Here is a 17,634-nt window from a genome sequence, read left to right as displayed (position 1 = left end):
TCCTTTCCATGAACATTTCCATGAACAATTCGCACATTTACAGCTGTATGTCCTCGATAACTTCACGAATTCCATCTTAAAGTTCTTGAATCGGTTGTGGAGCAGATTCGTATTCTACTGCAAATACGTAATACAAAAGTCTCACGAATCATCACAGATGGCTCTGTATTCAAGTTTGAATTTTCCGTCTGAATCGATATACCTGGGTTTCGTCGCACTATGTTCTACTACAGCAATATTCTCAGTTGTTCGCGAACAACGCATATGATTTCGAATCTTCAAAATACTTACTTGTCCCAACAGCTCAAATGTTCTCAAGAGATTGACAATTGCCGACCAAGAAGGTGCTTCACGACGACCCAAAAGTGCTTTAGTTTTGTAAAATTTTTACCGTTTTGTAGTGAATTTTAACAATTTCAATGAGTTGTTGAAGCGTTTATTGTTCCAAATTTAGTAGTGGTTTAGTTTTTAATCTTCAAATACCCAGAGATGACAACTTCAAATGAGACATATGTTCAGATATTCGGATATTCAAAATGAAACGTCATTGGAAAACCCCCAACAAAGTATATGCTTCTGAAAGTTCTCTAAATCATGGAAGAGCGAGATAGAGAACATTGACAAAAATGTGAAACCAAGTATTCCGGAAATTCTTATAATTCCAGATTCTAGAGAATATATTCTATTTTTCTAAATAACTTTTGAATGCAAATCATTTTTATTGAGTAAAAGGTTAATATTTTTTCATTTTTCTCTTTCTTGTCGAGGAGGAATGTGCTGCTTGCTTTCTGATGCTTCTGGTAGGTACGTAAATTGAAAAAAAGAAAACATTTATTTTATTAAGCCATTTTGCTTTTTTTTTTCTTATACTGACATTATGTTTTATTGGTCGGTCTTTGATCATAATTGTGGGGTTAACTGGAATAGCTTTGCGAGACTTCGCTTTCGACATTACGCTTACGAATACCAGACATATGTTTTGTTTTGTTTTCTTTTCGAAATAATATATATTTATTTATATCACCAAGTTTACCGATCCGGGTCTCACTTAATTATCTTACTTTAAAAGTCAGAAGAAGTTACAGGACATTTATCTACATTTATACATTGATTAAACCTCATTTAGATATTAGGGGTAGTAAAAAGAAATCAAATATTTTTCCAATAGTTCAGTTACCTGTATCTCGCGTTGTAGAAGTCCGATCGGGTTCCACTAAATAGCATTAGAAAGATGAGATTCCGTACTACAAGAACTTTCGATACAGTTTTGTGATTAGTTGACTCAGTTTAGTTTTAGCGCGCCTCAAAGATCGACACTAACAAACAGAAAATACACAACAAAATCGACCCATTTTCGAAGCACGATTGGTGACTGGTTATGAAAGGTGGATGACTTACGACAACGTCAAGCGAAAGCGGTCGAGGTCGAAAGGCGGTGAGCCGACGGAAACGGTGGCCAAGCTAGGATTGACGGCCAGGAAGGTTTTGCTGCGTGTTTGTAGAGATTGCAGAGAATTATCTACTATGGGCTGCTCCCCTACGGCGAAACTGTTAACCCGGAACTGTGCTGTCAACAATTAAAACGTCTTGAGGATGCAATCCCCCATAAGCGGCCAGCTTTGGCCAAAAGGAGGTTTCGCCAGAAGCTCAGGGAGCTTGGTGGGGGGTTCTTATGCATCCAATTTATAGTCCGGACTTGGCACCCAGTGATTGCCATATGTTCCTGACCCTGTCGGAACAATTTTGCTAGTGAAAAATTCACTTCAACAGAGGCTGTGAAAATTGACTGCTTCAATTTTTTGCCAATGGGGGACTAGGCCTTCTATGAGAGAGAGAGAGAGAGAGAGTGAGAGAGAGCATAATTATATTATCTTCAAAATGGCTACAAGTTATCGAACGAAACAGCGCATATTTGACCTAAATCGGATCATTCTAACTATGGTAATTAAAGCCTTGTTTTTCATGCAAAAACAGTGGATTTCTTTTTACTCCACCTTATATCAGGTCGACCTATATTCTTTTATGGTAAAACCGAATAGAACTGAAATCGAACATAAAGATAATTATATCATGATAAACATTAAAATGAAAATTTTATGAATCCCGCCATTGATTTTTTGTGTTCCATATCAGAATCAACATCCTCTTTCATGATATAAGGATTACGAAAGATATATAACATAAACTGGCCCTCACGTGGTTTAACCCGCATCGCTTTGCGAACTATCGAAGAGAGAGGGAGGTGTTGTGAAGGATGGAATACTTAATGGCAAAACATAGGAATTGGCTAAGGAAATAACGTGTTTCCAATTTTCTTTTAGGGAACTTAGGGGACTTATCCGGATGAGAAGGGTATAGAAATATCCAAATGAATCACATTTAGGAACTGTATGGGACCGATTTTCAGAAAAATGCGAATTTGATTGAGTCCTATCTGAAATGAAATATTTTTTATTGTCTATTCCAGAGTTCTCAGAAAGTTCTCATCATAATGATATTATAAATGATTAAATTTATATTCATGTAGCTTCAAAGTCTAACTGAATTCTGGCAAATCCGAAATATGTGATAAATAATAACACTTATAAAAGAACTTCACTATAGATTGGTGGTGTAGGATCAGAGAAACAGGAAATTGATACTCCTGTTTCTCAGATCCTACACCACCAATCTATAGTGAAGTAAAATTTTTGGATCACCACTTCAGATCTTATAAAAGAACATTTATGGATTTTTAAAATTTTATATCTGTTGTCTGTAGAAAAAATCGCTCAAATATTTTTGAGCAATAGACTTTTTGAGAAATAGAGTGAGTATTATTGGGGATGAAAGTGGTAAATTTCCTATCAAGGGAGGACATATCAGTCTCACTTTCCAAAAGTAGTCGAAATTTGCTGTATAGTATTAAGTTTCATTATAGTAACACATGTTCTCAATACCATAATTGTATGGCTCCTTCCTCCAAAACTTTCGTTTCATATAGGGATTTATATTATAGTTCTGTTTTGGAGTGATTAATAACTTTTTACGGCTGTGACAGAAGATTTGTATAGTCTTTACTCCTCATTTTTCTAATTTTTCGGAAACCTGTGGAAATATTCAATAAAATAAACGATACATAACTTCATGCTTACTTTCTTATGAAATTTCAAGTCTGGTCCATTTTTGAATCTAAAAACACAATTATAAGCTGACACGAAGCAGGCTTATCTAAAATTGTTTATTAGGACTAAAATAAGCAAAAGAATTACAAAAAACACTTAGTAAATCGTTGAAGAATCCGTAATCTCCACAAGAAAACTATTGAGGTATGAAATAAAGTCAATATAATATAAAATAAAAATGCATTGCTCACCCTAATTCGAGGTGGACTACATTTTACCTTAGACAATCCAAGGGATTCCACAAGCATGAGTGTTACAAGAAAACTATCAACTCATCAAATGGGGTAAAAACCCACTTCAAAAATCTTAAATGACATTAAGAACAGTACATTTACACATACTTTTAAAGGTTTTTAATTATTTTTTACGAATTTGTTTCGAGATTTTTTTTTGCGTTAGTTTCTATATGAAACATTCGTTGGTTATAATGGGTACAGCAAATTTAAATTACAATATTAATATCCAACAGTTCATTTTATCATCATACATGAATTGTGCCTTTTTCAAAATCTTCTCTTAGTTTTCATTACTATTCAGCTTCTATTTGCTACTATCACTTTCATCTTACGAAAATCTTCAAGATACTCTTGAAATAAATGATCTCATGAAAATCTATAGGTGTTAAATCAGGAAACCTTTGAAGCCATTCTATAGGACCTCCACCACAAATCCAATTTTCAGGGAAATGTTCATTCAAAAAATTATGTATTGGGGTTGAATGATGTGGCGAAATCTAGATATGATCGATATGAATCATTTCTTTGAATATCTAGGCATCCTAGTCCAATCAGTGACCTTCTCATATTTAGCCATATAACGATTCGGGTCAATTCATAAGCATCATAAATTGTATGCAATTATGAAACTGTTGATTTATTCTTGTTTATTAAATTAAGCATAGCTCATTTACAAAAAAATCGATAATGCTATCAATGAACAGATAACAATATTCGCTTCCATTGAAGAATCAGTAATCTATAATCTGCATCTTTATTTTCAGTTTTCAAGTCACTCGAAACAGACGACACTAAAATGGTGGTAAACGAAAGTGATGCTATCGAGGTTAGTAAATTCACAAACGAGTTTTTACCCAGCTTTTTTAGTAACATTATTCATTATAGCTTATCATTGAATATGAAAAAAAAATTCCGAATAAGAAAATTTTTAGTGGGAATCCTCATTAATGCACTTATAGTGATAGGGAAAAATTAGCAACAAAACATTAATTCACTATCAATATTTATTTTCTTAGATACTTATAGGCAGTTGTGATTTAAAATTCGTTCTTGTCGGATGAAAGTTATAACAAGAACTCTTATTTAATTTTAGTTATGTCTTGAAACGTTTTTGCTTACTATTCATCTTTTCTTAATTTTGCTGTATATTTCTTATCTTGATAATGATCCAAAACTCTTCGAATTTCTTGTCTCCCTTGGAGTAATGGAGTAATGAATTATGTTGTTAGTCTTTCCTTTGGTATCTTATTTCTTTATACAGTCTTCCTACAATTCTGTTTCTCGTGATTTATCAATAAATAAATAATAAATAATATTTCTTTCTTTTTCTGGATAGTTAAACTAGACATCCTTAATATTCGGTTACTATTTGTTGTTCATTATTGATTATCTTACAGTTCCACAAATATTAGCAATAAGGGTTTGAAGAGTTTATTTGGAACAAAATATTGCCATGGAACCAAATATATCTTGATGAAATATAGTTGCTAACAAATACAGGGTGTAGGAATTTCAATTTCTGTTTTTTTCAATGTTTATTTCTCAATTCTAAGCAAAATCGACGAAAAAATATTATTATTATCGATAAACAAAGTGATTTATTAGCTCAGCTGTAATATTAAAGATCATATAATTTCTGCAAAAAGACATTAAATGGACCATATCTCCGATTTTGAATTACATAAGGAATTAAAATGCTACAAAAATTTTATTCGTGTCTATTGATATGATTTATTAATATCATAAAAGTATGCGTACATACACTTGTCACTTTATTGTTAGCAGTTATTCTAATTTTGTTAGCGCTTTCATGGCAATAACCATAAATGCTATCGATATAGTCTTCCATTCTGTAAACGTACATTTTTAGGTAACTTATTAACTTAGTACCTGGTCCTAACTCACTGATACCAATTGACAATGAACTGAGAGGGGTATTTACGCTTGTTTTTAAGCATACTTTTTTGTTATTGATGAATCATATCAATAGACATGATTGAAACTTTTGAACTCCTTTTTTTCTTAAATAATTGAAATCAGACATATGTTCCCTTTATGTTTTTTTTGTTGTAAAAATTACATGACCTTTCAAATCGCAAAGTTTGTCTGAAGCCAATAAATCACCCTATGTATATAATATTATAATTAATATTATATTGTAATAGCAAACGTCACTTGAATGATTCCTTATGATAAAATTAAGTGGTGAATTTTATTGAATAAACGTTTTAGTGACTTCGATTAGAAAATACGATTAGAATATTTACACATTAACTCTTTTTCAAATTCGACGATTTCGATGTTTCTCGAACTAAATACTGATAAGTTTATTTCTTCAAGAGGGGATATCATATAACACACCATGAAAATGAGGAAAGGAGCTTATGAGCGCTCATTCATTTATGCGCCAATCACACCCTTTGATTACAAATATAAATCCATACACAATGGCCTTCAAGGGTGCAATGTATATATTGAAATATTAATGGTAAATACTCCTCAATCTACACGAAATCTTCCACGAAGCTTGGAATTGACATGCTAGATATGAACGCCATAATTTGGAATTGGTCAGAACTGATGCAAATGAAAGTTCAGATTATTGTTTTCCCTATTTCAGTCTCGTAATGAGTACTAAAAACAGTTCTGTAATGATCTCATTGTTTTCAGTTATTATTTCGTTTTGTGGTTGTCTAGACTGACTTCCGATCCTATCAAATTTCAACACACATCAATTATTAATATGATATAATTTGCATATAGTGGAATGATTTGCAATATTGATAATAAACTCTTAATTCTGGTGGTGTTAAATCGATTTCGTCAGACATAATTCACGAATTTAATGCGTAATTATAAATTATTCCAAAATTGGAAACGTACGATTCAAATTGAAATTCCGTAATGTGTCAATTTTTGTAACAGTCACACCAACTGCCAAGATACAATACAAAAGTAACTAGGATGTATAATCTGAATTTTTCATTGGATTTAAACAATATTTCACAAAACTCAACTGAAATAGAGAAAATATCATTTTATACTCGTTGCAGAAGGCAATTCCAACACTCATGCGTTCGAAAACTCGCTCGTTTTCGAATTTCGCATTCGTGTTGGAATATAATCCCATTCTGCAACTTGTTTTTGAATATACTATTTCGATATTTCCCTTGAATTCTTCATAGTTGTGATTAGTCTATTTTTTTTTCTTTGCCGCTCCAAAATTGAGAGATTTTTTTGTCAACTTAGAGAAAAACATCCCAAAATTATTTCAGTTTCGATAAAACTCCACTGTCATTCATATCTTTTAGATAAATATTTATACAATGATCAGTAAAAAATTTATTACACTATTGTAAATATCATTGATTTTATATCGCAGAATCAATTTGAATTCATACCGCCTTATCGAATACATTCAAAACTGGTTCAATTTTTGTGACATAACTTTCATCAGGTGATGTTTGTTATTGAAAATAATCTGTGCCTATTTCAGGAGAATTCATTGCTTGAAAAATGTGTGGTGCATGATAAAGGCAAAAACATACTATAGTCGATGCAACTCAACACTGGCTAGATCCAATCGACCCGTTGCGTCGATTGGCCTTGCGGTACAAAGTGAAAATAATTATATATACAGGGTGAGTCAATTGTGCTCGAACGGAAGATAACTCTTGGAAATTTTGGGCTAGAAGAATGTTTCAAATTTTGACGGAATTGTTAGCCACTCAGCGCATAAACTTAAATTATTTTTGACTCTTCTAGTTTACAAGCTAGTTCGAAAGTGGTGAAACACGATACCATCCTGTTTTTTTGAATGAGAATGCCGAATTTTTATATAACACTCCATGAAATTCTGATTTCTAAATACTGCACTTTTTATCATTATCTGTGGTACTTTTGTCTCGAACGTTCAAACTGAAGATCATAAATTGAAAATTGTTCGAGATAATTGTATCGATTTATTATTTTTTGAATTTCGAGAAGTTTTCAAGTCAAGTTTTTTTGCCTGTCGGATAGTCTAGTGAGTGGTCTTCTTTTTATTGAGACATGTTGTGCCTTGAATGAATAGTTTCCAAAATGCATCGTATTTAATGTTTTCTTACGGGGACAGACCAGTAATACATACATACATAGTAGTACCTATATGTGGTATCAAAACGGAAATATGGGGAATTAATGAATAAGCAGCAATTGATAAGGTCCGTGTCGCCATCATGTTAGCCAACATCCAGAATCGATAGGCGCCAAAAGAAGAAGAATGAATAAGCGCTCAAAAGCTCCTGCTTTGACGTAAGTGCCTTACTAATTCTATGGTTCACCACGATATTTTGCTCGAAGATTGAAATTGTTATTGTTGATATAAGCGCAAAATCTGAACCTAATTGGCTCTGTTTTCACGGAAATATTCAGTATTCATTTTCCAATATTTTTATTGAATTTTATATGGTTCCGATGATGTAATAACAACATGAAATTTCACATGGAGCTCGAAAATATATCTTATAATGATACCCAAAGTATCAACTCAGTCGATATCGTAGTCGAAAAAATGTTTTTATTTCGATATTATTCGTGAATTGTCTACGTACTCAACCATAAGGACCAATACTCGGTATATCTGGATACTTTTTTCTTATAAAAAGATAATCTCTATCAATTAATCGTTATTTAATGTTAGGTACTTGACTGCATAAACAATGTCATTGAGATTATAAATTTCAACATTTGGTGTAGATTTTGTTTGGTAATAATTGTTACCTGACATTCATTGATTTGCACTTCAAATCTGCACACAATTATCATATAATACTTTAATATTCAAAACTAACTTCAAGACGCGTTATCATATAAAATCCAGAAGAATTCTTAATTGCTTCAATTGATGGACTACCTAAATATAATCATGCGTACATTTTTTCTGTTTGTTATTCTTAGGTATCCATATTTTTCGGATTGAACATAAAGTTTACGGAAATACTAGACCATCTGTTTGCACAATAGAGGCCACCAATTCAGTTTATCTTGACGATAAAGAGAAGAACAATATACCTTGAATACATTTCTTCAATTTGCTCGTTGATTAAATAATCAAATTCAGAGTATTCATCTGGAAAATTTCGTAGGTTTATGATTATTGCGATCAATTCATCAAGTAATTAGAATTGAGTGAGTTCATCCGTTCACTATGCTAGAGGTATGTGTTCAGAGTGTACGAGCATGACTGTGTCAACTTTTAAAACGGTAGGAAAAATATTTTCTTCGCCTATCAAACACACTTAAATGAAATTTTTCAAAATATGTTGAGAGCTACTATTTCCAAGAAACATGTTGATTCTAATTCCATGTCCAAAAAAAGTACCGGTAATTGAGTTTAAAACACAAAATATATATTGTATAACTTCAAACAAAAATTTCCTCCGTCCAAGTAATTGATTTCAGAAATAAATAATGAATTGGTTTGGAATTATAATAAAGACTTTGTTTTCACGTTTCTTCCACAATTCAATCGCCAGAATCCTTATAACATCTAAAGATAATTATAAATTACTTGCCATTCTTGAATTTTTTTTTGTGAATTTGTTTGAAGGCACATTTTTTCTTTTTATTTTGAAAGCTCGTTCTTTAAACCGATCACTTTGTTATTTCGTCTCAATTAATGTAATTTTCTCTTTTTCTGTGGCATATTTGAGTTATTTTGATTTCGAAGATTTCTCACCTTATTACTGCATTTTTCATCAATTATTTCTACGTTGACCAAATTTGATTATAATTTTGCATTATTTTCGTGGCCACCGAGAAGTCCCGATCTAGCACCGTCAGAATAGAGGAAGCAGCGAGAATATTGAAAGTAAATTTCAGGCTGAATGTAACATTGATGAAGAATGAAGAAATAAGAAAGAAAGCACGTGCTTGTATAAGGAATCGTGGAGGTCATTTCAAATATAATTAATGAATGCATTTTTTACTTTTTTTTAATTGAAATAAAAAATATATGATACATTACTTTTCTTTCTTTGCTTCTTTTTCCTTTCAAATCTGCTGATACAAAACTAATGCATGCATTCTGATGAAAACTTTTTTGGAAAATGAAGAAGGTATTCAGCAAGTTTTCAAAATAATTTGATCAAACATGAATTGTAGAATTTGAAAGTTGCAGGCAAATTCATATGAGAAATTTATTATTATTTTCTTCACATGCCAACTTTCGACTCAAACTAATTCTTATTCTACATCTAATGCAGCATTGTTTTGCTTTTTTCATACATATCAAATCCCTTACTGATTCAAATGATTCAAAATTCAAATCAAACTTGGTTGACGTATAAAAAATTGACAGAAAATGAAGTAAAGTGGGAAATTTTCAAGCCTTCTACCCATGAATGGTAGAAGATTAGGGGATCTGGGCGACCATGGCAAAAGATTCACATGGGTCACTTCGAAAAATTCAATCATTTACTCCTTGCTATACTATATATGTATTACCAAAAAACAATTTAAATTTAAACAGCTCCTTCTGGGTTTTGCAGTTCCTTAGTCAGTTAGTATATTATAACAATTGCTTTACAATAGAGAATGGAACAATGTATCTGAAGTTATAAAAGGAAATCCTGATGACTCATTGAAGATCTGAACACGTGTACAAATAGTCTCGAATTCAAGTATAATCATAACCTAACAATGAATATAACTATCTTTTGAAATTCAAAGGAATAGGGAATAACGTCTAATCTTTGTTGAGACATATCGATGAATAGAACCTATATATTCTTGAAATACCTTAAGGAAATTGACATCGAACCATAGGCTTTAGTTGAGTACCTCGGTGGTTTGATTTGAAAATTTGAAATTAGTCGTTATTAAAATGAAAATTGTGGGACAATAAGGATTTTTTCTCCAAATTCAATGATAAATCACTCACATTTGTGTGTTCTTCAATTTGTCGAAATTATCCTTTTAGAATCATCAAACATTTGAATAAAATGAGCCATATTCCGGTAACTTCAACATAAATCATTTCTTACAATTACATATTCATTACGAGGCAGCAGTTTTGTATACCTAATATTATACAAATATCAATTCTCTGAAGGATATGAATGAACCTGAAGTATAGTAATTATGTTTCAATGAGAGAACTTATGAATGATCATAGTCGGTTCAATTCTGAGATGAATGGAATTTATCTATTGATCCCAGCAAAAAAGATAAAATTCATTCGTCATCTCATTACATTAAACAGGTTTATATGCTGAATCATTGTGTTGACACTTACGTAGATTTTACGATAGTGAATAGGTACTACTATCGCAAATATTTATCCAAACAATGAGTATAATTATATAATTTTCGGGTATCAGCATGATGTTGGATTACGTATTGTTTGTTCTGTGACTGGTCAAAATATTATCATTCTTTTTGGAATTCGGAGGTTCACCGTTGTCATGGACACGTGTTTCCTGTGATTTTTCCTATAATTTTTGAATTTGGGTAGGTGTATAAGAGCCTGTATAGGTGCCAGAACAGGAAAAAATCGTTATTCTTCTTCTTCTTCAAGTACCTATCCGCTTCGAATGTAGGCAATTATATTGGTAATCATAATTTTGTTGGTAGCAGCTCGAAACAGTTCTGCTGAGCTTTTCCCAAACCAGGTTCTAAGGTTCCGTTATTCCATGCTATTCTTCTTCTTCCGGGTCCCCTCTTACCTAGTACTTTCTCTTGAATCATATTTTGCACTAGGGATTATCTCTCTTTATTTCTCATAATATGCCCCAGGTATTCGAACTTTCTTCTCTTAACTGTATGAACGATTTCCAGGTCTTTTCTCGTTCTCTTTAGCACTTCTTTATTTGTTTTGTGAGCTCCCGTTGAAAGACAGAATTTATATTATCAATTTCCAAATAGAATAATCCATTATTTGTAAATTGTTTTTATCTTGAATATTCGTTTTTCGAAAGGAAGGTTAATACTAGAAACTTAGAACTCTGGTAGTGGACGAGGAAGCATGGCCGGGATATCCCCATGATTTTCTGCGATTGGGATCATCGTAATGAACCCATTTTTCGTCTCTAGTTACAATGCAATGAAGAAATCCCTTCCGTCTTTGCCTTGAAAGCTGCTGTTTACAAGCAAACGAACGCCGTTCAACTTCTCTCGGCTTATGATGCAGACACGAATCGACTTATACTTCAATGGCGTTATGTTTTCGAATACCTTAGCTTATTGTATGACATCTACGATCTATTTATTTCGATTACCACTAACCGATACACCCTATTACAAACACACAACTATTACAAAAAGACGGCAGCAAAGTTATACACCTAATACTTAAGTATTTATAAATGAAAACAAAAGTTTGGTTATATAGGGTGATGCAAACTTTTGAGTCGATGTATATTTGATAAATAAGTGTAGGCTTGGTTAATCGATTGTCTAGAGGTATGATTCGATTACCTGGCCTTTCGTCTTTTTCTCCGTGACTTTGTCGGATTTGTAATAATTAAACTCTTTTGAATTATTTACAAAGCCACACTTATACAGTACAAACTCAGTATTAAGAAGATCTTAATTACGTCTTAATTACAAGTTTCTCACTACGGTACTGAATTTCGTCTTTAACTCTAGTTTCAATTACTCGAAACGTCTTCGATATGTCACGTCTTCGTCTTATTACAAGTTTCGGTCGTCTCGTCTTTAATTTGTTCGCGACTCGTCTCAATCTAGTCCGCGAACCGTCTTTTCGTCTTACGTCTTAAGTTGACCGACCGAACCTAAACTGTACTCGTCTTCGACTTAAGTTAAACTTTACCCGTCTTCGGCTTAATTTGAACTGTGCTCTCTGCCGATTGGAACTACCCTCTCTCGAATATCGACCTCCCTTCTCTCGGTTTGACCACACCCTTAGGGGAAAGTACGATCCCCTAGTCCAATAAGAGCTTTGCCGTACCGCCCACAAAGATCTTCGCGGATTCCTGGAAATCGAATATTCTCGCAGGAATAGAACCTGATGCACAGATGTAACACATCTGGTACAACCGTCTTGTTCTCGAACTTTCCCAACCCCAGTGAATGAACTCTTAAGTTTTACAACCGACATGACACATCTTCGACACCCCGAAGAATTACACATCCTTTTTACATTATATGTACAATAACAATTCGTTCCCTGTAAATCAATTGAAACTGTCATGCCCTCGACACTAGAAGAAACTAATAGGTCTCCAAGCATCCGGTTGACCATCGCAATTATTTACAGGGAAAAATAACTGGATCCTACATAAGTACTAACTACATTCAGCAGCTTATGATCCATTCCTTGATATAAATCTAGAAAATGCATTGAAGTTGATGATTAACTCTTCAAATATTCTCTCAATTTGTGTTCTCGCTAAATTATTTTTATTACTTCTTGAAGAAAACTGAAAATGAACTAAAAACGAGTACAGAAATTAATCGATCACGATTGTAATTAAAATCTAGTGATTAAGTACTAATTCAAATCCGTTCCTCAATTTTATAATGTCTCATTATCATTAAATCAAATCATGAGCCGTTTATCATTTATATTAAACAGTGACAGACAGCTATTTTAGAAGCATCAAAAAGCGTCAACAATTTTTAATCTAATTGAATACAAGGAATTCGCATTCCTGCGAATGAATAGATATTTCCTCAATTACGAGTACTTCATATAACAATATTCGAGGACGTAAGCAAAGGTTAATATACATATAGTCATAAAATAATTCACAGCGAGAGGTAGAACTAAAGAACGTAATAGGTACTCAATATGTACCTATATGTAATATATTGAATACTTGTCTAATTCATTATGCGAAAGTGCATATAATTTTTTATAAGTGATATTTGAAAACGATTGTTAATTTTAGCCAATTTGGCTCATACAAAACCTTAAGTAATACCATCACATCTGAAAAATGTTTATTTTGTTTCAGAAAAACAGAATGTTCGATGTTCGTTGCAGATCGAGAAAGCTTCGGTTTTTAGTATGTGGTCTCATAACACCATTAGTGTTGATCGTTTTGGGTATTCTCATCATCGCTCTAAGGACGTTAATGTATAATAGTTTAAAATCACAAGTTTTGAGCATCAATCCCAGTAGTGAATCATTCGAAATGTTCAAAAAAACGCCATTCGATATCTACTTGGACATATATTTTTTCAACTGGACCAACCCGGAAAAATTCAGTGATCCCAGTGTTAAACCAAAGTTTGAAGAGGTGGGGCCTTTCCGGTTCTTAGAAGTGATGGAAAAGACCAACATTACTTTCCACGAGAATTCCACTGTTTCTTATAATCGGACTAGGAGATGGTACTTCCAGAAGGATTATTCACCGTACGATTTGAATACTCCGATCACATCTATAAATCCCGTAGTAGTTGTGAGTATAACTTACTCATTTTCATTATAAATACTTAGTTATAAACAAATATTTTTAGTTTCAATTCTCATTAAAATGTGTCTCATAGTTTTCGTATTTTATCTCAATTTTCGAAATTCTTCCATTGAACTGTAGATGAAATTATCGATTTCAACTTGCTTATTTTGAAATATTCTGTGGACTAATTTCGAAGTAAGAGTTTATCAAATTGCCAATTTGCATCAAGAAACATTCTTTCCCAATATTTGTTTTCCTGATTCATGGCTTAAAGTGAAGTAGTTCATTTTCAAGGGACAAATAAATAGTTCACCCAATTTAATGAAATGAAGGAATTTTAACAATATGGTTTTGCTCATTGTGCGAAATCTCAGGTTATGAGTTTATCAATGAGAAGGCAACAATAACAGATCAGTTGAGAAGTCTACCATACTAAAACACATTTTTTTGGCAAAATTCGATTTTATTATTCAACATAGTTGCCTTATAGAGTGATATAGCGATTATAGCGATCTTCCAATTTTTCGATACCATTTTGTAGTATGACTTGTCTTTCGCTTCAAAATAGGCCTCAGTTTCGACAATTTCTTCTTCATTGGCGCTAAATTTCTTTCCAGCGAGCATTTTTTTGGGATCTGAGAAGGGTAAAAAGTTGCTGGGGGCACATCGGGCGCATACGGTGGATGCAGAAACAATTCGAAGCCCCCAATTCATGCAACACCTTCTTTTTCTTCAAATGGGGCCGTTTTTTAACGATTTCATCCTTTAAACGATCCAATAACGCTATATAATAATCGCTGTTGATGGTCTGGCATTTTTAAAGGTAATCAATGAGTATTATACCTTGGGCATACCAGAATACTGATGCCATTACTGTGCCAGCTGACTGTTATGTTATCCTCGCCTTGGTTCGGTTCATCTTCCGTGTTCAGTCCACTCAGCTGACTGTGGATTGGACTCCGGAGTGAAATGATGGTGCCATGTTTGATCCATTGTCAGATATCGACGCAAAAATTCAGAATCATTAACACGTTGGTGCTTTTGATCGATTGTGAGCTCGCGCGGCACCCATTTTGCATACAGCTTTCTCTTGTACAAATATTCGTAGTTGATATGATGTACACGTTCAGATTATATCTTCACAATGTCTGCTATCTCGATCAACTTCACTTTACGTTCATTCAAAATTATTTTGTGAACTTTTTCGATTTTATCGTCGGTGACAGCCTCTTTTGGTCGTCCACTGCGTTCGCCGTCTTCGGTGCTCATTTCACCACGTTTTACCTTAGCATACCAATCAATGATGGTTGATTTTCCTGGTGCAGAGTGCAGACCCCGGAAACTCTTCATCAAGCCAAGATTTTGCTTCAACTGTATTTTTTTTTCCAAAATGCAATATTTTATTAGCACATGAAATTCTTTTTTTTTCTCTTCTTTTTTCAAATAACTAAAGTAGCTACACTCACAACGCAATATCTTACAAACTAATGGTAAGGATGCTGTCAAATTTTGACACATCTCGTTTGAAGGTTGGTACTAACTAAAAATCATATGGACTTAATACTAGCACCGCCATGTGTGCATCAGACGGGAGTCTTTTCAATTAGTCTTAGTTCCTATCGTTCGCTGTGAAAGTTTACTCGGCAGGTCAGTAAATGAAATATACAAGGTGGATCAGAAAATGGTGCCGTTTACGTATTATTTCCTCGAAGTAATTACGTTTGATTTTAATATCATTGAGTAGTTATTTATTCCAGTACTTCAGGATATCATGTACCAAGCTATTATTATTATTATTTGAACTGGGGTCGTTTTGCTTCGGTGAGCCTTCCAGGAACTGCGACCATGCAGATCTTTTGTTCACTACCCTACTCATTCATAGAAACCCAGGGAGGTCGTCAACGACGTTAATAAAATTGACAACCTCCCTAGGGGCCTTGGCCATTACCTCTCTGGTATCCAGGACCGGCTTGCCCATGTGAATGGTTCTTAGGCCAGCCAGCTCTGGACACTTGCATATCAAATGTTCAGAAGTTTCTACTTCCGATCCACAGAGCCTGCAAATCTCGTCTGCTGACTTACCCATACGGTACAAATGATGTTTGTTCCGACAGTGCCCCGTCAGCAGTCCCCACCATCACCCGAAGCTCCGCTCGTGACATGTACCAAGCTAAAAAATCATCACCAAAATTCGCCTTTTGTTGGCTTTCCACATTGTCTGGACTATTCTCGATATTTTCGGTGTAAAACCCATCGAGTACTTCTTTCTCATCATCCATGACAAAGACTTTGATATTTGCAAAATGGCTCTTTAAAGTGCAGCAAGATTTCGGTATTCGAGCTTATTTGGCGTTCCTATATTTTGTAAATTTCTGCCTCTTACGATATCCCACACTTCTTCTCTTCAGTTTTCTAGAAATTGTTTCTTTGGACACACCGTAAAGCCGTAAAAGTCTTTCCCAATGACTTTTCAAGTTTATTCTTGGCACTTTCAATTGACTGATTCACTCTATGTCCAGTTAACACTCATCAAATTCAGCTATTGTACGATATATTTTTTCCCGGTAAAGATTTTCAAAGTGCCAAACTATTAGGGTTTTAGGCATCTGCGGATTGAATTATAAACATTTTTTCTGATATACAATTTATAAACCGTACGAATACAATTGATTTTTCGAACTGAGCTGTCATTAAAATGACAAATCATGGAAGGCCAACTGGATATTTTGAAATTTTTTCATACAGGTTGAATTTTTGTAGAAACTTTTGAGATGTTAGTTAGTAAGTAATTAGTAACTCAAGGATCTTCTGAGGATATTACATCTAGTTTAATTGCTGAAACGTCAATTTTTCCTAATTTGAACTAATAAACTTCATTGAATACTCAATTAAACAAGATTATTGTTTCATGGAATATTAAATATCAAGTGTGCTACAAATCATGACGAATACGGACCAGATATTTGAATTTCAAAACAATAAAATCTTGAAAAATGAGACTTTTACCAAATTTCTCATAAAAATACACAAATTTTAGGATTTTAGATGTCGTATCTTCACGTGAAGATGATTTCGTCATCTACTTTGTCATTCAATTGTATGCAAAATACATTAATCCATTGTTCAGACATTAATAAGTCATAATATTTAATGGAATTTAAGCGTTGATACAAAGTGTGATAATATTGCTGATGGACTTGTTTGATGAATAATTCAACGTGATTTATAAGCTGATATATTATGGACAGAATGGAGATGGGAGAATGAGAGGTAAAAGCTTGGCGTTATTCTTACTTGGGATACATAGTAGGAAAGGAAATATGATGGGCGAAAGAATTAGTGGAAAGACTGAAAACTGAAAAGATACAATATTAACTTTCATCGATAGATACCTCCTAGTATGATATCGTGTCTCTAGAAAATGGCTCAGTAATGAGAATCCTATCATGTCAATAGTCAATGGATTGACATAGTAACAGCACTAATAAAATTTTGCTCTCCTAATATTTTCCAAATTACAAATTTGTTCAATCTGAAATTTCGCATTCAGATGCAATCATAGTTTCAAGCTTGATCCGAAGTTTTTTCAGTTGCAGCCGGTTTATTTGATCAGTGAAATGAAAATTTAATAAAATTGGATTCTTTCAATTCCCTGCACAGAACGAGGACTGATTTATGCTATTCTAGTTCACCTGAACTTAATCAACCTGTGAGTGTTGTTAATTAGACTTGATTGAAGGCTTCTAGCATGCTACAATGCCTGGCAAAATTTACTTTAATAGAATATCATGACCCGCGCATTCGCCATTTTGTGGCATTCAACTTTCTGTA

General features: G+C 33.4%; 1 protein-coding gene across 5 annotated transcripts in view; it reads left to right on the top strand.

Moving 5' to 3' along the window:
- Positions 1–17,634, top strand: part of LOC123680291 (protein peste-like) — a 42,549-nt gene that overhangs the window by 10,398 nt on the left and 14,517 nt on the right. For 2 of the 5 annotated variants that reach the window (XM_045618109.1, XM_045618105.1), the window contains exons 2-3: positions 4,165–4,226; positions 13,360–13,806. In XM_045618109.1, coding sequence (XP_045474065.1) covers positions 4,197–4,226; positions 13,360–13,806 — 477 coding nt within the window. In that variant the 5' untranslated portion in view covers positions 4,165–4,196. Of the gene's footprint in view, positions 1–4,164; positions 4,227–6,912; positions 7,042–8,527; positions 8,645–13,359; positions 13,807–17,634 lie in introns of those variants that run through there. The other 3 variants (XM_045618106.1, XM_045618107.1, XM_045618108.1) reach the window with 3 other exon arrangements.

This window comes from Harmonia axyridis, chromosome 5 (genome assembly GCF_914767665.1).
Source record: "Harmonia axyridis chromosome 5, icHarAxyr1.1, whole genome shotgun sequence".
Taxonomy (NCBI): domain Eukaryota; kingdom Metazoa; phylum Arthropoda; class Insecta; order Coleoptera; family Coccinellidae; genus Harmonia; species Harmonia axyridis.
Note: the sequence above shows the minus strand (reverse complement) of the source record. Positions and strands in the feature narration are given on the sequence as shown.